Source organism: Thalassophryne amazonica, chromosome 1 (genome assembly GCF_902500255.1).
Source record: "Thalassophryne amazonica chromosome 1, fThaAma1.1, whole genome shotgun sequence".
Taxonomy (NCBI): Eukaryota; Metazoa; Chordata; class Actinopteri; order Batrachoidiformes; family Batrachoididae; genus Thalassophryne; species Thalassophryne amazonica.
Window position 1 is genome coordinate 67,205,947 of NC_047103.1, and position 20,474 is coordinate 67,226,420.

Genomic DNA, 20,474 nt, shown 5'->3' on the forward strand with positions numbered 1-20,474 from the left:
GTTGCTTTGAAATGTGCTTAGAAATAAATGACTTGAGTAGTGAGGGAAGTCACCAAAACACCCAGACAACTCTGAAGAAGCTGTTGGCTTCTGTGGTTGTGGTTAGAGAAACTGTGCATGGTGCAACTTTTGTGTGTTGCGTCACCAGTTATACAGCTTCATAAAGTGGTACAGAGGTGGAGTTTTCCAAAAGGCACACAGGAAACCTGAGCCTTGATTTGATCCATTTTCCTGTTTTACAATCCTTCTCTACTCCACCCCAACATGAAACTGTGAATGGGGATGCTACAGGCAAATGTTGCACCATTTCCAGGTTCTCCACTCACATCCACAGAAGTCTGTAATTCTTTCAGAGCTGTCATGGGTATTTTCCCTTATGAATCTCCTTCCAGCATGGTCACTCAATTTTTGAGAACTGCCTACTTGACCCAGATTTACCACACAGTATCATACCATTTGTATTTCTTAATGATTGATGTACATGAGGGCAGCATGATAGCTTTGTGGTTATCACTGTTACCTTACACCAAGAAGGTCCTGGAATTGCTTCTGTGTAGAGTCTGCACGTTCTCCCTATGTGGGCGTGGGTTCCCTCTCCTCCAACATCCAAAGACATGCAGGTTCAGCAAATTAGAAACTTCAAATTCATCCTAGGTAAGGCTAAATGTGTTTGTCTATGTGTGACCATGTCCAAAGTGTATCTCGCCACTCACCCAATGAGTGCTGGGATAGGCTCTAACTCCCCAGTGGCCCTCAATTGGACTAAGTGGGTATAGAATATAAATAAATGACACAGCTGAAGTTCAATACATATTTTGTGACTTGGAAATGTTCATGCATCCAACCCTTGACTTGTCACAGGAAAACTAGCTTCAAAAGTGATGCTTTAATCCTCATAATTAAAATTAATTGTCCTCATTCCAGCTTCTTTTTTTGGGGGGGGGGGGGGGGGGGGGGGAGAGACGTGTTACAGGCCTTAAATGCAGGAATGCATGTGTATTAACACAAAGCCACACCAAGCCTAAAATATCTCAAGTCCATACTGTTTGTAATGCAACAGACGTCAAAGTAAATGTAAGGATCACTGGGGGTTGTTTTTTGTTGTTTTCCATTCTGTCCAAGCTTTTTCTGATTTGGAGGTGTAAAATCCATGCCAGCTTTATTCTTTTCACATGTATCATTTGTAGGCAGCACATTGCCTTAGTAGTTAGCACTGCTGCCAAACACAGAGAAGCTCCCAATTTTGCTTCCGACCTGGTCTTTTCTGCGTAGAGTTTGTGTGTTCTTCCCATGTTTGTGTGGGTTCTCTCCTCCCACTTCCAGAAACATGCAGATTAGATGAACTGGTGAGACTAAATTTATTGTAGGTGCGAGTGTGAATGTGTTTGCTTGTCTGTACGTGTCAAGCTTGCACTGAGATGAGAGATGAGATTTATTGTCACTGTCATTACACGAGTGCAACAACAATGAAATTACGTTTTCACTCCAATTACCTCAGACAAAATACAGCAATTAATCCACAATTATTACTAGTTTACCGTAATAATGGCACACATCAGAATTAAAGACAACACATATACATTTGACATTGTTTATGTGCACTAAACTTGAAGCAGTCCGTCATCCGAATTGAGGCAAAGTGGGTGAAGGCTGCAACCGGAGGGGCATCCTCACCGGACGCCCGAACCAGCTCAGCTGGCTCCTTTTGATGTGAAGAAGCAGTGGCTCTACTCAGAGTCCCTCCCAGATATTCAAGCTTCCCATTCTGTCACTGAGTCCAAGCGCAGATACCCGACAGAGAAATGTCATTTCCGCCATTTGTATCCACCACCTTTTTCTTTTAGTTATTACCAGTCCAGACTTAAGACGCATTTATTTTCCATTTCATATGGCTAGCATACTGGTATAGTATGTTACTATGCTTTTTACTCTTTTAATTCATTTTATTCGGAAACAGAGCGGCTCTCTCTCTCTCTCAGAAATGGGTGTGGTGTCTGTTTTCGGTTTCTGTACCCTCCTGTCCTGCGCACCGGCAAAATTTCCTGCATTTTTGTTTTGTGAATTTTGTAAATTGCGTCGGTAGCATGGCCCAAGCAAGTGGTCACCCCTTTGAGTCTGGTCTGCTTGAGGTTTCTTCCTCAAATCATCGGAGGGAGATTATCCTTACCACTGTCACCTGTGTGTTTGCTCTGGGGGTTGGTAAGGTTAGACCTTAATTGTGTGAAGCGCCTTGAAGCAACTTTGTTGTGATTTGGCACTAAATAAATGATAATAAATTGAAATAAATTGAAAATTACCATAAGCTCATGAGCAGTGTATACATACAAGTTCTCTCAAGCCGTATACTTCATTTTTAGCAGTTTAAAAAAAATATATGGACCCTGACCTGGTATTATCATTTCACCTTGCGCTGTGCAATAAGTTACACTTGAATCTGTGCACTGTTTTATTCTTAACTCACCCAGCTGTGCACTGGTGTAGTCTGCAATGACCCACGGGAAGACAGGATACTGGGAGAGGTCATTACAGCTGCGATCTGCCAGGTTGTTGAGATGGAGAAGATACTGGTAGTTACTGAGATGGCCACGCTGCCACTGCAGCATGTAACTCTCTGCAGTGTGCTCTGTCATGTGGTTCTCTGTGGAGGACCAAAAAAAGAAGCATATTTAACAGTTCTGGCGTTACGCAGTTTGCCCAATATAATCAATCAGATGTTACTGTCAGGGTAGGAAAAGCACAAGCCCAGCCTCAGCATAAACTGCTGAAACAGACTGATTGTAGACTTTCAATGTTCTCACCCAGAAATGTTGCAATGTAATAATAGATCTCATCTCTTTCTGCTGTGTTGTAAAACTTCAGGTAGATGTCAGAGCAGAAGTCATTCTCAGTGCAGAACACTTCAAGACCCTGGATGAGAAGAAAACACATGTACATAGCCTACTTTTTTCTTGAACTTAAACAGAATTAGGATCTCAAGTAGATGTGAGGTGAACTCCTGGATATCTCATGCATGAGCAGCTGGAACCTTCAATCATCAGTATGTGTGCAGCCTATCATGGAACTTTTAGATATAGGGAACTTGCTTTGCTGGATAGAGGGGCACCTGAGGGAGATGTCAGAGGTCCACCTGGTTTGGTGTGGGCTATGGAAAATCTCTTACTTCAACGACTGACCTGGGATCCATACAACATCCACCAACATAGTCTCTAACCTACACCTTGTTGCACTCCATTTAATTAACCCGCCATTGTGAACAGTAACTTACATGTGGTTGTGTAGTTGCAAGATTTCTGTAACATTTTCTATCAATAGTGTGCTGGGACTTGTCTTATTAGATTAGCATTAGCAAATAGTCACTCCATTAAGTCATGTCTGCTTGAGGTTTCGTCCTAAAAAAAAAAAAAAAAAAAATCTAAATTTCCTCACCTTTGCCACCGATGTTCTTGCTCACAGGTGGGTAAGGTCTAAAGGTCTAGACCTCATTTGTGGATGGGGCTTTGCGGTGAGTTACTATGTTAAAATTTGGAACTGGATAAATATATTAAATGAACTTATTTTGCTGTACTATATATACAAAACTACAGATGCACTTAGTGTTGTAAATTAACTGAATGAGAAGTGAGCTTTCAGGAGATACATTATTTGAGTCTCTTTAACCAAATTATTTGTTTAATTTATATGTTTAATTACCTGATATGTGGACATTTGTACTCACCAGAGGTTTGAGTCCATGTCGCCTTTTGTAAATCCACCTGACTCTGTTGAGTTTGATTTCAATCACCTGTTCCTGAAGAGGTTAAGTATTTAAAAAAAAAAAATACATAAATTACTACAGCTCAATGTCTAAATTATTAAAGTAATAATTACTTTGTAAAAAAAGGTGGTGACTACTGCTGCTTAGAAGTGTTGAATGCTATAACAAGTATCCCCATTCCACCAAGCACCCCGATCACTTACTGGATAGCCATTTAATGGCTGGAAGTAGAGATATGCATCTGTAATGCAGACATGTCCAGGATTACACACCAGAGGCATGACCATCTCTGCTTCACACTCCATGTGAGGCTTCTCCACAACATTCTGAAAGCTTTAAATCAAACTGTACTGTGGTATCCAACTTTGAAGTCCAAGTATATATACAGACAGACACAGTACAGTATATTAACAACCTGTAAAATTTTGGTGGCCAGGTACTGGGAATCACTATATTTTGCTCAAGCGACATATATATGTGAGGCATTTATAGACTGTACTCGCTACATCCCAAGACTGATATGAAAACATTAGCAAATCCAATAGTATACCACTTAAAATTAATGTGGGTTAATGAAGGTGCAGCACAAGCTTGTCAAAATGTCAAATTTGGTGTTTTGGGGGTCACATGTCTTAAATATCCAAATCATATTTGAAGATTTTTTTTTTCCTGTAGCAATCCTGAATGCTAATGGATGCATATCATGGATAAACTCATTACATTTTCATTCATTTTTTCATTTATATAGCGCCAAATCACAACAGAGTTGCCTCAAAGCGCTTCACACAGGTAAACTGGACTGGGATGTGGAGAACACAGTCCTGACATGACTCAAATATAAATGTCAATTCACTAAAAGGTCACGTTTTGCAATGGCCCGGTAGGCAGCACCCCCAACTGCCTGTCAAAAATTGTATAATGTTCCAGAATTCCTTCCATTACAGGGTGATATCAAACAAAATGAAGACAAGCAACAAACAGCATTGTCATATTTTAATTTCAACTGCTTTTTTTAAAGCACATCCAACTTTGGTCTTCAAGAAACTGACCCTTCTGGGGGCCCTCTGGAAGGGTCAGGAAAGAAAAAAAAAATTGGCTAAAGCACCCAGAATTCTTAATTTTCTGTCTCTCCATAAGCCTTCCTTAAAACAAACAAATAAACCACACTGAGGAAAGCATATTGCACAATTAGAAAGCTGTCTGGATCTTTAAAAAAACAAACCAAAAAAAAACTTCCAAATAGAGATGATACAAACAAGCAACCTACTGTAATGGTTAACCAAACTGTTAACCATAATGCCAATTGTAAGCCTCATCTGCAATAGTGTGCAGTATAAAAAGCACACTAAAAACATGGCACCTGGTAATTGGGGGAAATAACAATAACTTTGATCGCTGCAAGTAACACATTAAATAGCTGAATTAAAAAAAGCTTCATAGAAGAGATATCAAATCTGAAACAAAACAAGTACTGCACATCAGGCCCTTCTGATGGATGTGGACGTACCAGTTTTTGTCAAATGATGACCTTGCCAGTCTTGACTGCAAATTGGCTGCAATCTAGAAATAGACAAAAACTAAATGTATGTATGATAACCATGGAAGTTTAGAGCAAGGATAAGAACACTTCCATAGATGAAATGCACTAATCATTCATGCTTTTTAATCATCATTGCAATGTGATTGTAATCTTTTAAACTTTTAGTACTGAGTGACTCACCATTGCCGTCTGGTCTCCAAGCTTCACCAGACAGGATGCCCTGTGTAGCTGTAAAATTTACCAGAGTCATAAGGAACAGGTAACCAATCACAACATTAAATGCAAAGAGGACTCCATTTATTTCATCAAGTGTACTGATTATCTCAAAGTTTCATATATGGTCCAAAGGAAACACATTCTGACAGCTTCTGAAACTCTGTTGTGGATTTTTGTTTTTTTGTACGTACCTGAAGAATAGTTTGAACAACATCTTCCGTTTTGCTCCAAATTTCCAGCTGAAAGGTGAATCTGTTTTGTCCCTGCCAATGTGATGAAAGGAAACAGGAGTTCCATTTGAATAAATAGACCATGAAGCTTTTATTACTAATATAGTTTTTACATTATAATTATTACACTTTCACAGTTCTCATATCACTCACTGACTATTTTAGACATTAACAAACTGAAACTAAAGCATGTCACAGGCTAATGCACATACAGGCCCTGAGCTGAGTGTGCCACTTACATAAATTTCATATGGCTGCACATTCCAACCAGCAGGCAACAGACTAGTCTTCATTATTTTACATAGCAAAACAAAGCTGATTTTTATGATTGAGTTGATGTATAAAAATGAATCACCATCTAATCAATACTTCATTATTATCCACTCTTTTAATGCTACAATCAAAATCAGTAAGAAATGCAGAGGTTCAAAAGATAATGAACAAGGAAACCACACACAATGCAACATTTAGGTTAATATTATTATGGCACAGTGGCTTAGTCTTAGTGGTAAGCACTGCTGTCTCACAGCAAGAAGGTTGTGGTATCACTTCCCGCCCTTTTTGTGTGGCGTTTGTATGTTCTCCCGCTACTGCGTGGGTTTCCTCCCGCAATCTGCTCCTTTCTCTGCCCCTGACCAAGGCCGCGTCTCTACATCTGGAGTTGGTCCCCAGGTGCCGGACTGTGGCTGGCCACTATTCCTAGTGGCTGAATTGTGTGTCTAACTGTAATCCGAGATGGGTTAAATGCAGAGGACAAATCTGATTGTATCTGATTGTATGTATGTATGTATATGTGCAATGACAATAAAGCTTATATTACTATTATTATTATTATGTGTCCCTGCAATAGGCTGGTGTCGTGTCCTTGGTGTACCCTGCATCTCACCCTATGACTGCTGGGATAAGCTCTACCCTGGTGACCTTTGATTGCAGTTAGAGAATCTAGAAAATGAATAAATTCTTAAAATTATTACTTAAGTAGGAGGAGGTGATTCTCTAGTGATTAAGTGCTGGGCTTCAGACCAGAGGTTCTTCGGTTCAAACCCCAGCATGATTGGAAGATCACTAAGGGCCCTAGGGCAAGGTCCTTAATCCCGAGTTGCTCCCGGTGTGTAGTGAGCGCCTTGCATGGCAGCACCCTGACATTGGTGTGTGAATGTGTCTGTGAGAATGTGAGGCATCATTGTAAAGCGCTTTGAGCAGATGGAAAAGTGCTATATAAATGCAGTCCATTTACCATTTAAGTACTGATTATGAATCAAAACACTGACCCTTGCTCCTTGTTCAGCAGAAGGCACAAAACACCCGGAATGTTTCCAAACACTTGGTGATGTAATCACCATTTAACGCAGCATCTGATGTCCTCCTTTTGACATGAACTATGGAACAATATTCTGTAAAATGAGCAATGTTTCAGTTTGGAATCACTAATTTTGCAGTACTTAAGAAATGTTTCGGTATCATCCCCAGACACATATATCCAGTCTTTAATTCTGGTTTGACTTTGCTGTTCTGTTGTATATTTTCCTCCCTTAAGCCCGTCTCCCAATGCCAATTTTTGGCTTCAATCAAGTCCGACTGTCCACAACAGTGGTCAAAAGTTGTGTGCCACACAATTAGCACCAGATCACAGCCAATTACAGGCTGCATTGACCATAGCAATGCAGGCATATGCGCTAATATCTGTTGTTATACATGTCCCAAAGCTAAAATGCATCTGTTATCATCTGAAAAACTGTGTTCTCCTGAAGACTGCGACATGTCTTTCATGGGATTATGGATAGATATTATATTTCCAGAGGAGACTTAAAGTGATCGTGAAATGGTCAGCCTTTGAAATGCACACACACTGACAGCTGTGCTCAATTTACAAAGAACAAAATCTGCAATGTATTTTTAGTTTACATTGTAACCTGGTATCATCAAAATACATGAGTTGCCCAAACATGTTAAAAAATTTTGATTAATCATGATGTTCTCTGATCACCAGTTGCACATGATGACATGCCACGACTGGGTATCAGATTGTTTTTTTTTTCTTTTTAGTTACTATAGTAAACACTGCGGTACCAGAAATTGGCAATGGGAGACCGGCTATATTTGCCCACATCGTGAGCATTATGCGTCTCTCCATGGTTGCTAACTTAACTTGTTAGCTGACATTCACGTGAAAGTGGGTTCCACTGGATTCCACTAGACTGCAGCGGGAAGAGTACACTAATGAACACATGATGCGCTCGGTGTTGAGCTGTCGGTAGGCAAACGGTAGGCAAAGATATTACATAGGCCACTGAGTTCATCTATAGACAAAACATCTGGTGCATCACAATTCATCTCCACGTAATCAAAAACATCCTCATGATGTACACTTTTATTTTGTGAGTTACAAGATGATAGCACATTGTTTCTGAATTATTGCTTACATGAGCTGACTAGAAAAGACCCAACCACTCACTCACACATCTACACTTTTGCTGTACAAGACCCCTCATAACCTCATAACATAAAAGCATGTACACAGTGATGGCTAATTGGAGTGAGCGGTTGAAGATGGATGAGTGAGTGAGTGATGTTATGTAAATAAGTCCCTTCAACTTCTCCCTTATTTCACTTGAGGTGGATCTGCATGTTGATTTGGCAGGTTTTAGGGCCCCTTCACACAGTGCAAATTTGGTCATAGTGCACACAAACTGCGCATGAAGCAGGAATCATATGCAAAACGTGTAAATTCGTAGCTGCCTAAAACGCCTTGTACACCTGTTGCTACAATTATTTGTGCACACCGGAGGCTGAAAGAGAGTGTGCGCTGTGTGAGCCCATCGAACCCTCTCACTGTCGGCCAAATTCCAGCTAACACACACGGACATCTAACACCGCTCGTTTGCCACTTAGAAAATACAACCCCTGGCAAAAATTATGGAATCACCGGCCTCGGAGGATGTTCATTCAGTTGTTTAATTTTGTAGAAAAAAAGATCACCGACATGACACAAAACTAAAGTCATTTCAAATGGCAACTTTCTGGCTTTAAGAAACACTATAAGAAATCAAGAAAAAAGATTGTGGCAGTCAGTAATGGTTACTTTTTTAGACCAAGCAGAGGAAAAAAATATGGAATCACTCAATTCTGAGGAAAAAATTATGGAATCACCCTGTAAATTTTCATCCCCAAAACTAACACCTGCATCATATCAGATCTGTTCGTTAGTCTGCATCTAAAAAGGAGTGAACACACCTTGAAGAGCTGTTGCACCAAGTGGACTGACATGAATCATGGCTCCAACACGAGATATGTCAATTGAAACAAAGGAGAGGATTATCAAACTCTTAAAAGAGAGTAAATCATCATGCAATGCTGCAAAAGATGTTGGTTGTTCACAGTCAGCTGTGTCTAAACTCTGAACCAAATACAAACAACATGAGAAGGTTGTTAAAGGCAAACATACTGGTAGACCAAGGAAGACATCAAAGCGTCAAGACAGAAAACTTAAAGCAATGTGTCTCAAAAATCGAAAAATGCACAACAAAACAAATGAGGAACGAATGGGAGGAAACTGGAGTCAACGTCTGTGACCGAACTGTAGGAAACCGCCTAATGGAAATGGGATTTACATACAGAAAAGCTAAACGAAAGCCATCATTAACACCTAAACAGAAAAAAAACAAGGTTACAATGGGCTAAGGAAAAGCAATCGTGGACTGTGGATGACCCGATGAAAGTCATATTCAGTGATGAATCTCGAATCTGCATTGGGCAAGGTGATGATGCTGGAACTTTTGTTTGGTGCCGTTCCAATGAGATTTATAAAGATGACTGCCTGAAGAGAACATGTAAATTTCCACAGTCATTGATATGGGGTTGCATGTCAGGTAAAGGCACTGGGGAGATGGCTGTCATTACATCATCAATAAATGCACAAGTTTACGTTGATATTTTGGACAATTGAAAGGATGTTTGGGGATGATGAAATCATTTTTCAAGATGATAATGCATCTTGCCATAAAGCAAAAACTGCGAAAACATTCCTTGCAAGAAGACACGTAGGGTCAATGTCATGGCACAGGGTCAATGTCAACGAGCAGATCTGATTTGATGCAGGTGTTAGTTTTGAGGATGAAAATTTACAGGGTGATTCCATAATTTTTTCCTCAGAATTGAGTGATTCCATATTTTTTTTCCTCTGCTTGGTCTAAAAAAGTAACAGTTACTGACTGCCATAACATTTTTTTCTTGATTTCTTATAGTGTTTCTTAAAGCCAGAAAGTTGCCATTTGAAATGACTTTAGTTTTGTGTCATGTCTGTGATCTGCTTTTTTTCTACAAAATTAAACAACTGAATGAACATCCTCCGAGGCCGGTGATTCCATAATTTTTGCCAGGGGTTGTATGTGGCCATTCACACTATCATCACTAAAACAGTCTGCAGACAATCCCTGTCAGATGTGAAATTTGTCTAAGTGCAAAACGGCTGTGGATTTGTGGCGTGCACGTGACGTACCAGAGTGTCGGCTCCCCCAACAACATGTGTGCACTGAATGGACGGGGACGTGGCAGCTGTTGACAACTCTGGTCCTGGACATCAGAACTGCAGAACACGCACTGTGTTTTGACAGACACGCACGTGTGTATGCTTGCTGTCCTTACATCGAAATACATAAAAACATGTATCACTTCTGAGACAGGCTAGAGAGCGCGCACATCGACAGGCTGTTCCAGCTGGACCAGACCGCCAGTTCATGTGGACATGCAGCAGGCAATCTGAACGTCATGTCTGTCTGACAGGACAGTGAGCAGCATGCCGCAGGACCATAAGACAGGCCAACAGTATGACAAATATGCCACTTTCAGTCACATATCAGCAGAAGTACGAAGTACCAAACGCCTTTTTGGCCAGTTATCACAACGCTTTTTTTTGTTGTTTTGAGAAAATACATACATCTACTTGTTGATTTGAACCATTTCACGCTCCTATTATGAGACAGTGATTGTGGTGCTGTGGTAAAGTTTCCGTCTATAGTAATCGGAGCGTGTGGATTCAAATCCCATGAGTGGCATTTTTTTTTTTAATTCAACCAGGGTTATTTAACTGCAGGGTTCTGTATTTCATCCCCTTTAATATATTAGTTATATCAACGCAGTGAAATTCACTAATTATACAGATGGTTTTTATTTTATTTTCCTCCACATCAGCAGCGTGATGTGGTGCAGTTCGTCACAGAGTGCGAGCTGTTCCTGCTCGAAAGACGTGGTTGTGTGCATGAACCGTCGCACCGGGATCGTGCACGCCTTCCCGTCGGCGCAATGTTTCATGGTGCGCTAATTCGAACTGCTTTGCTCTGTTTTGCCGTAATTCGACCAAATTCGCACTATGTGTGAAGGGGCCCTTAGGGTGGATGTCCTTCTTGATGCAACTCCAGATTACACGGAGTACAGACAGGGGCGGCCTTGAACCAGCAACCTTCCATACTGGAGAGAATGCTGATTAGTGCTTTTTAGAATTAAAAAAAGTTACATTTGGGAGCTTTTGATGCTTTATAAAAATGATTACGTCAATGATGCACACTGCATTGAAATATGAATCCCATAGTTGATCTTCTATCTCCCCATTTCTTTTTACTTGTAGTTTATCTGCCGGTCTAAATGCCAATACCGATTTATATGCAAGTAGCTCATATCAGCTGATTATATTGGCTTTTCTATTTATCGGTCTATATCTACTATAAAGCAGACTAACTCAGCCACATGGGGTGTGCAGCCAGTACATTCTGAGTGCCGGTCCCAAGCCCGGATAAATGAGGAGGGTTGAGTCAGGAAGGGCATCCGGCGTAAAACAAGCCAACCCAACTACGCAGACTCAGAATCGAATTCCCATACCGGATCGGTCACGGCCCGGGTTAACAATGTCCGCCACCGGTGCTATTGCCCAACAGGGTGCCGGTGGAAATTGGGCTACTGCTGGGTGAAGATGATGAAGAAGAGGAGGAAAACGTTGCCACGAACAGCGGGAGAAGAAGAAAACTAGAAGGGTGGAAATGAGAGTGGGGACTTTGATGTTGGTAGTATGACTGGTAAAGGGAGAGAGCTGGCTGATATGATGGAGAGGAGAAAGGTAGACATATTGTGTGTGCAAGAGACCAAGTGGAAGGGAAGTAAGAGCAGGAGCATCGGCGGTGGGTACAAGTTGTTGTACCATGGTGAGGACAGGAAGAGAAATGGTGTTGGGGTCATTTTAAAAGAAGAGTATGTTAAAAGTGTGTTGGAGGTTAAGCGAGTGTCTGACAGGGTGATGAGTGTGAAGTTGGAAATTGAAGGGGTGATGATGAATATCATCAGTGCATATGCCCCACAGGTAGGTTGTGAGATGAAGGAGAAAGAAGATTTCTGGAGTGTATTAGATGAGGTGGTGGAGAGTGTGCCCAAGCATGAAAGAGTGGTGATAGGAGCAGACTTCAATGGGCATGTTGGTGAAGGGAACAGAGGTGATGAGGAAGTAATGGGTAGATATGGTATCAAGGATAGGAATGGGGAAGGACAGATGGTAGTTGATTTTGCAAAAAGGATGGAAATGGCTGTGGTGAATACCTACTTTAAGAAAAGGGAGGAGCACAGGGTAACATATAAGAGTGGAGGAAGGTGCACACAGGTGGACTACATTCTTTATAGGAGATGCAAGCTAAATGAAGTCACAGACTGTAAGGTGGTAGCAGGAGAGAGTGTCACTAGACAGCATAGGATGGTTGTTTGTAGGATGACTTTAGAGGTAAAGAAGAAGAAGAGAGTGAAAGCTCAACAAAGGATCAGATGGTGGAAGCTGAAGGAGGAAGACTGTTGTGTGAAATTTAGCGAGCAGGTGAGAGAAGCACTAGTTGGAGGAGAAGCAATTTTGGACAACTGGAAAAGTACTGCAGATGTGGTGAGGGAGACAGCTAGGGCAGTACTGGGTATGACATCTGGACAGTGGAAGGAAGACAAGGAGACTTGGTGGTGGAATGAAGAGGTCCAGGAAAGCATAAGGAGAAAGAGGTTGGCGAAAAAGTTTTGGGATAGTCGGAGAGATGAAGAAAGTAGACAGGAGTACAAGGAGATGCGGCGTAAGGCGAGAAGAGAAGTGGCAAAAGCAAAGGAAAAGGCATATTGCGAGCTCTACAAGAAGTTGAATAGTAAGGAAGGAGAAAAGGACTTGTACCGATTGGCCAGACAAAGGGACAGAGCTGGAAAGGATGTGCAGCAGGTTAGGGTGGTAAAAGATGCACATGGTAATGTGCTGACAAGTGAGGAGTGTGTGTTGAGAAGGTGGAGGGAATATTTTGAAGAGTTGATGAATAAAGAAAATGAGCGAGAGAAAAGGCTGGATGATGTGGCGAGAGTAAATCAGGAAGTAAAAGAGATTAGCAAGGAAGAAGTGAGGGCTGCTATGAAGAGGATGAAGAGTGGAAAGGCAGTTGGTCCAGATGACATTCCAATGGAGGCATGGAAATGTCTAGGAGAGATGGCAGTAGAGTTTCTAACCAGATTGTTTAATAAAATCTTGGAAAGTGAGATGATGCCTGAGGAGTGGAGACGAAGTGTGCTGGTTCCTATTTTCAAGAACAAGGGTGATGTGCAGAGCTGCAGTAACTACAGAGGCATAAAGCTGATCAGCCACAGCATGAAGTTATGGGAAAGAGTAGTAGAAGCTAGGCTTAGAAAACAGGTGAAGATCTGTGAGCAGCAATATGGTTTCATGTCGAGAAAGAGCACTACATATGCAATGTTTGCTCTGAGAATACTGTTGGAAAAGTACAGAGAAGGACAGAAAGAGTTACATTGTGTGTTTGTGGACTTAGAAAAAGCTTATGATAGGGTGCCAAGAGAAGAGTTGTGGCACTGTATGAGGAAGTCTGGAGTGGCAGAGAAGTATGTTAGGGTAGTGCAGGACATGTACAAGAATAGTGTGACAGCGGTGAGATGCGCAGTTGGAATGACAGACTCATTCAAGGTGGAGGTGGGATTACACCAAGGATCAGCTCTGAGTCCTTTCTTGTTTGCAGTGGTGATGGACAGGTTGACAGATGAGATCAGACAGGAGTCCCCATGGACTATGATGTTTGCAGATGACATTGTGATCTGTAGTGAGAGTAGAGAGCAAGTTGAGTCTAGTCTGGAGAAGTGGAGATATGTTTTGGAGAGAAGGGGAATGAAAGTCAGTAGAAGCAACACTGAGTACATGTGTGTGAACGAGAGGGAGCCCAGTGGAATAGTGCAGTTACAAGGAGTAGAAGTGGTGAAAGTAGATGAGTTTAATATTTGGGGTCAACTGTTCAAAGTAATGGAGAGTGTGGTAGAGAGGTGAAGAAGAGAGTGCAGGCAGGGTGGAGTGGGTGGAGAAAGGTGGCAAGAGTGATTTGTGACCGAAGAATATCAGCAAGAGTGAAGGGGAAAGTTTACAAAACAGTAGTGAGACCAGCTATGTTGTATGGTTTAGAGACAGTGACACTAACAAAAAGACAGGAGGCAGAGCTGGAGGTGGCAGAGCTGAAGATGTTGAGATTCTCTTTGGGACTGACAAGAATGTACAAGATTAGGAATGAACATATCAGAGGGACAGCTCAGGTGGGACGGTTTGGAGACAAAGTCAGAGAGGCGAGATTGAGATGGTTTGGACATGTGCAGAGGAGGGACCCAGGGTATATAGGGAGAAGGATGCTGAGGATGGAGCCACCAGGCAGGAAGAGAAGAGGGAGACCAAAGAGGAGGTTCATGGATGTGCTGAGAGAGGACATGCAGGTGGTTGGTGTGACAGAGGAAGATACAGAGGACAGGGTGAGATGGAAACGATTGATCTGCTGTGGCGACCCCTAACGGGAACAGCCGAAAGACAAAGAAGAAGATCTACTATAAAGCAGACTAAAGTACAACATGAAGTCAATGCACGTACCTCTGAGCACATAACTCACCCTTTCAGTTCGGTATGGTGTTATGATGTTGCTTTCTTTGATGTAAAACACCTGAAAACAAAGTGAAAATGAGTTTGTATATTTTTTGACAGCTGCATAAAGATTATAAACAGCACATCACAATGGCAACAATGACAGCTGCAGCGAGAAAATGTGGATAGATATCAAGTTGAGGTCTGCGGCCACACAAATATGCATTAGTCCATTTTTAGCCACATATCCAATTCTGTTGTATCTGAATTAGTGCAACCCTGTGAACTATACTGTGATTGCCATTACCCGATTAAAGGCCTGTCTATATCAATATATGGCTATTTACATGTAACTAAAAACTAGTTATACATCTGATTGTTGGCCAACAGAAAAAAGAGACCAAACAGCAATCTTATATTATCAGAATTTAAACAAATCAAAGACTTGTATTTAAATAGAAATAACTCACCTGACCACATACAATAGAGATGACAGACGGCTTTGTCCTATGAAGAAAAAAAGCAAATCATGTATAATTTAACAATAGTGTTTTCACAAAAATTGCAACACAAATTAACAAATTATTCCTTTTTTCTTACCCACAAGGCTCTCTGTGCATCCAGATATGTTCACTGGAATATTTAAATTAATGCATTCATTTTACACTAATTCTAATTAACGTTTAACAGTTTTGACACAAATAGCGCCAGTTCTAATTTACATTCATAATGGTAACATAATTAAGAAAAATCAAAGGTGAGATATTACAGTACTGTATGACAGCCTTAAGCACGCTAATATTTATGTATAAATGTGGTGTTTAATGCTTTTTTGATAAAATGTCTGTCAATACATAATCTCTAAAGAGAAAAATACATCAGAAATGAAAACACAACATGATATTTAAGTGGTATACACAACTTTAGTTCATTTATTGCTAATAGAAAAAACAGAGCCAAGATTTCAATTAATGATCAATCTTAGGGTTTTCTAAATGTCTACAGTAACTCATGCCACATTCTTCCAAACTGTATATTAGAGAAATTATCACATTCTTATATTTTACATGGGCACAATTTGGAGGAGGATAGGGGGGACATGCCCCCCCCACCTTTTTATCCAGGGGGGACAGAATATTGTATGCCCCCCCCCACCTTCTGACATATATGTGTGTACTTGAAACATGCTATGTCAGTCTTATGTGCAAAACCATGTCAGAATAGTATCTTTGTTTCTGCAAGTTTGCATTTTTAGCAGCATTGACTTGTTTACAACACCTGTTTCTTGTTTGTCACATTCGGAATTTTCTGGGACTGCATTTGCCCAGATTTGAAACCAAAAATAGTTGCCTCTAGGGACTAGCGTCTACACATAAGTATCAATGGACCATATGCTAATTTACTAAATTCTGAAAATTAGAAAAGGAAATCAAAAAAGCTATCTGGGACCTCAGAAAGCCCATCTGCAATTACTGCTTGATCTCCAAAATCAGTCTATGCAAGCGAAATTATGTTCACTATGAGTGATGTCATTAGTGCCACTTTGAAAATTAAATTCATGATAAGTAATTTATCCTAAACTTATGATCTGTTGTTTTTTCAAACTTATGCAAAAACAAATCTTGAGAAAAAAAAATACAGTATGCAATAGTTAATAATTATTAAGAGGCTGTTCTTTCATATTTATGAATACATTTTACCACATTGCAGTTGTTTTTTTTGTTTTTTATGAAAACTCAACCTATCATTCTTTTTGAGTTCTACACATGTGGTGATACCTTATTTACACCAGGATGTTAATAAAATCAATGCTGGCTATTCTCAGAATAAAGTACTTATATCCACAGTTTCAAATTACATAAGTCAAATGGTGTCCACTTTATGGTCTTCTCAAAACACAAAATTACTGTTCTGGATGCTCAGAATGCATCTGAGCTTATCTAGAAACCATTGGCTTATTGGTGGCTTTTTGTTACTCCTGGCACTCTTTCCTGAGTAACAAAAAGCCTTTTGTAAAAAAAAAAAAAAAGGTCTGGGTGCTTGTGTCGGTGCAGTGCAACTCTATATCAACCACACCACCTTGGGTCCTGGGTGGCAACCATTCAGGCAGACAACTGGTCCACCCTATCTCTCAAAAACAGCCACCTTGCTGGCACAGTGAAGTTAAACATGGGCGCCCCTTTGGCCTTTTCCAGCCACTGGAGTCCTCAACACTAAAGCTGGTTCACGCAGAGAGAGAAAAGTACCCCATGGCCATAATGTTGCAGCTGATGTTCCTTCATAACAGAAGTGATAATCCTCTTGTAGTCTACCAAAGTGACAGTGTGCTTGACATACAGTCATTCCAACAGTACACAAGCATTCTCCAAACAGACCCAATAGCAAAGTCATCTAGTGTCAATTTAGGTCGGTGATTAGTGACTAAGTCTCACGGCCATATAGCAAGACAGGAAGCACCAGGACCATAAAAACTTGGATTTATTCTCTTGCAAATGTATCAGCATGACCAAACAGCTCTGTCCAGTAACCTCATGACTTCATGAGGTCTTCCCAGGTGTCTCTCAATCGCATAGGCTGAGAACCCAAAAACATGAACATCACTGACCCAAATCCCTTTTATCAAATAATTAACAGATATTTATCTTAAATATGGCAAAATTTCTTGGGCTCTCGCTTGATAGCCCAACCAGTTTGGCAAACTAATCAACTGCGTGTGAACTCAACACGCAACAGTGAAAAAAAATGAGCTCACTCATTGAAAGGGTTACTGTCTCTCTCCAAAAATTCAATCTTCTTACAGTCACGTAGGAGGATCTGGAAACACAACAAAGAGTAAAAGACACATTTCAGTTGAAAGAATAAAAATATACATTAATCATTCAAATCTAAAATAGTGCGAAAACAATCTGAACTTTAGCATCTTATCCTTTTTTGCATCCTGTGTGCATGCTATTGCTTCACAATTGTAATCATTATCAAGATGACTGTCAATGTGCGCGTGAACAGGTATGATGTAGAAATATTTACATTTCGTGCATTCTAGTAATTTCCAGTTTTGTGATTTTCTACACCATCTCCTTTTTTGAAGTTAATCTTAATTTAATCTAGCATCATGGACTGAAAGGCATAACACAAAAAAGAACAGAGTCAAACGAACCTTTAAAATTGGCTCTGCAATGTCATCTGGATCAAAAATGACAGATCTGGAACAGACCTTAAACGACCCTCTAATTTTCCTAAAACACATGAAATACACTATTAAGCAGATATATATATATATATATATATATACACATACACACACACACACACACACACACATACACACACATACAGTGGGGCAAAAAAGTATTTAGTCAGCCCCTGATTGTGCAAGTTCTCTAATTTTCATCATAGGTACACTTCAATTATGAGAGACAAAATTAAGAAAAAAAATCCAGGAAATCACATTGTAGGATTTTTAAAGAATTTATTTGTAAATTATGGTGGAAAATAAGTATTTGGTCACCCACAAACGAGCAAGATTTCTGGCTCTCACAGACCTGTAACTTCTTTTTTTAAAAGGTTGCATTATAAAATCAATTGAATTGCATATTGGATGGTTTCTGATGCAGTAAAATGCAAAACCTGAAAAACTAAAAAGACATTAATTTAAATTTAATATTCCTAAGGTTTGACATCATGAACCCAGTTCAAAACCAAATATTGGCTAAAATAATAAAATGTTGCTAACTGTCCAACATTTATAAATAAATAATATAAATGTGTAACTATGTGTAAATGTGTCTCCCTTTAACATATATAATTTGTTTTTGGGCAGTCTCCTACAATGTATAGGAAAATTACTTGCATTTGCATTAGTCAGTCTTTGCAATCATTTTATTATTATTTCATTTACAACCACCTGTGGTTTCATTTCATGATAATATACAAAGAAAAAAAGGTTTCCTGCGTAAATGCACACATCAATTTTAATATTCTGGATGGTTGGAAAAAAATGTCATTAAACCTCTGGGCTTGTAAATGTAAACGATATGGAGGCGGTGGGGGATCTTGGCACACCTCTACGCAAGTCTGGAAAGGTCAGTTTAAACTTCTTGTACTCTTGTACTCCAAATTCTCATACTCTTGGCTGCCTTGGCTTGAATCATGCACAGTTTGGGGTGGTATGGCACAATTCCACATCAAATTAAAAAATACAGCACAGAAAAAAATTTACCCTGAACTAGCCAGGAGTGCCCACCAAGTTCGTCTAATGTTATGCAGAGTAGTGTCGGGCTTTCCCTGGTCTGTCCCATATCAAGTGTTGGTTGGACCAAGGTAGCTGGCGGGACTCGGTGCTGAACACAACCAAGTAAGAGCTACTTGGAGAAAGCAGCCGAAGTACGGTGACTTGCAACTCAGAGCATGGTTCAAAAAAGTTGAGTCCTGCTTAATTTTGGGGACTATTCTCCCTTTTTAAAATGAATATAAAGTTCTATTGCTTTGATCGGACATAAAAACAAAATCACCCAAACAAATTTTGTTCTAAGAAACTTGCTTGTGGCTTCCTCCAGCCTAAGTTCATGTTTGCACAGCTGCTGTCTGCAGACTACATGCTTAAACAAAGAGCTTAATCAAATGAGTAGACTGCAAACACATGATAAGTAAACGGACCAACAAGCATATCTAAAAGCACAAAGAGTTTTGACTCAATGACTGTGAGGACATTAAATACACTTTTTAGACAAGTGAACATGATGTTCAGGATTAGTACATGTTAAATTTCTATAGTCAGATAAATGGTTCAAATAGAAACAAAAGTATGATACGATATAAAAACTTTATTGTACACAGAGTGAAAATTCATTTTTGGTTTCACCACTGACAGGTGTCAAGAAAGTAGGACATAATAAAACATTGCAGAGTAGAAATATAACAACAATATCAGAAATATAACAAAAGATTTGGAAGAACTTGACATATTTCACTATATTAACCCATGGTTACCTCTCCTTGGCTGAATTGCTTGTCACTTGGTATGCTGTGTGCTGTTCAAAATAGTATTCCTCCAAATCCAGCAACAATAGCGAGAACCTGGAAGCCGACAAAGGCAGGTGTTTAATACAGCATGGACAGACTGAAGGTTTTCTTTACACAAGTGAGGGGTTGAATACATTAACATTTCCAAATCACTGTGTCTTGGGCTTCATTCACATCAGTCATTAAGAAAGACATATATTATGGTCAGACCTGGCAGGCCAAAACATATTGTGAGGGTCTGCTGGGAACGACTGGCGGAACCCTCTGTCAGCGAGGTCTTCAACTCCCACCTCCGGGAGAGCTTCTCCCAGATCCCGGGGCAGGTTGGAGACATGGAGTCCGAGTGGACCATGTTCTCCACCTTCATTGTCGATGCGGCTGCTCGTAGCTGTGGTCGCAAGGTCTCTGGTGCCTGTCGTGGCGGCAATCCCCGAACCCGGTGGTGGACACCGGAAGTAAGGGATGCCGTCAAGCTGAAGGAGTCCTACTTATCTTTGCTGGTAAGTGGGACCCCAGAGGCAGCTGACAGGTACCGGCAGGTCAAGCATGCCGCAGCCCGTGCGGTCGCAGAGGCAAAAACTCGGGTCTGGGAGGAGTTCGGGGAGGCTATGGAGGAGGACTATCGGTCGGCCTCGAAGAGATTCTGGCAAACCATCCGACGCCTCAGGAGGCAGAAGCAACTCTCCACCAGCACTGTTTACGGTGCGGGTGGGGAGCTGTTGACCCTGACTGGGGATGTTGTCGGGCGGTGGAAGGAGTACTTCGAGGATCTCCTCAATCCCATCATCACGTCTTCCGAAGAGG

The 20,474-nt window shown here is 40.6% G+C and overlaps 1 protein-coding gene across 1 annotated transcript in view; it reads right to left on the reverse strand.

Moving 5' to 3' along the window:
* The window catches only part of nsmaf (neutral sphingomyelinase (N-SMase) activation associated factor), a 75,426-nt gene that overhangs the window by 33,704 nt on the left and 21,248 nt on the right, over positions 1–20,474 (reverse strand). Inside the window, exons 2-13 of the mRNA XM_034166927.1 lie at positions 19,638–19,778; positions 17,806–17,884; positions 17,401–17,462; positions 15,119–15,155; positions 14,677–14,727; positions 5,702–5,773; positions 5,475–5,522; positions 5,262–5,314; positions 3,958–4,087; positions 3,716–3,787; positions 2,799–2,907; positions 2,462–2,638 (exon numbers count right to left, since the gene is read on the reverse strand). Of these exons, the coding sequence (XP_034022818.1) occupies positions 2,462–2,638; positions 2,799–2,907; positions 3,716–3,787; positions 3,958–4,087; positions 5,262–5,314; positions 5,475–5,522; positions 5,702–5,773; positions 14,677–14,727; positions 15,119–15,155; positions 17,401–17,462; positions 17,806–17,884; positions 19,638–19,778 (1,031 nt within the window). The remainder of the gene's footprint in view (positions 1–2,461; positions 2,639–2,798; positions 2,908–3,715; positions 3,788–3,957; positions 4,088–5,261; positions 5,315–5,474; positions 5,523–5,701; positions 5,774–14,676; positions 14,728–15,118; positions 15,156–17,400; positions 17,463–17,805; positions 17,885–19,637; positions 19,779–20,474) is intronic.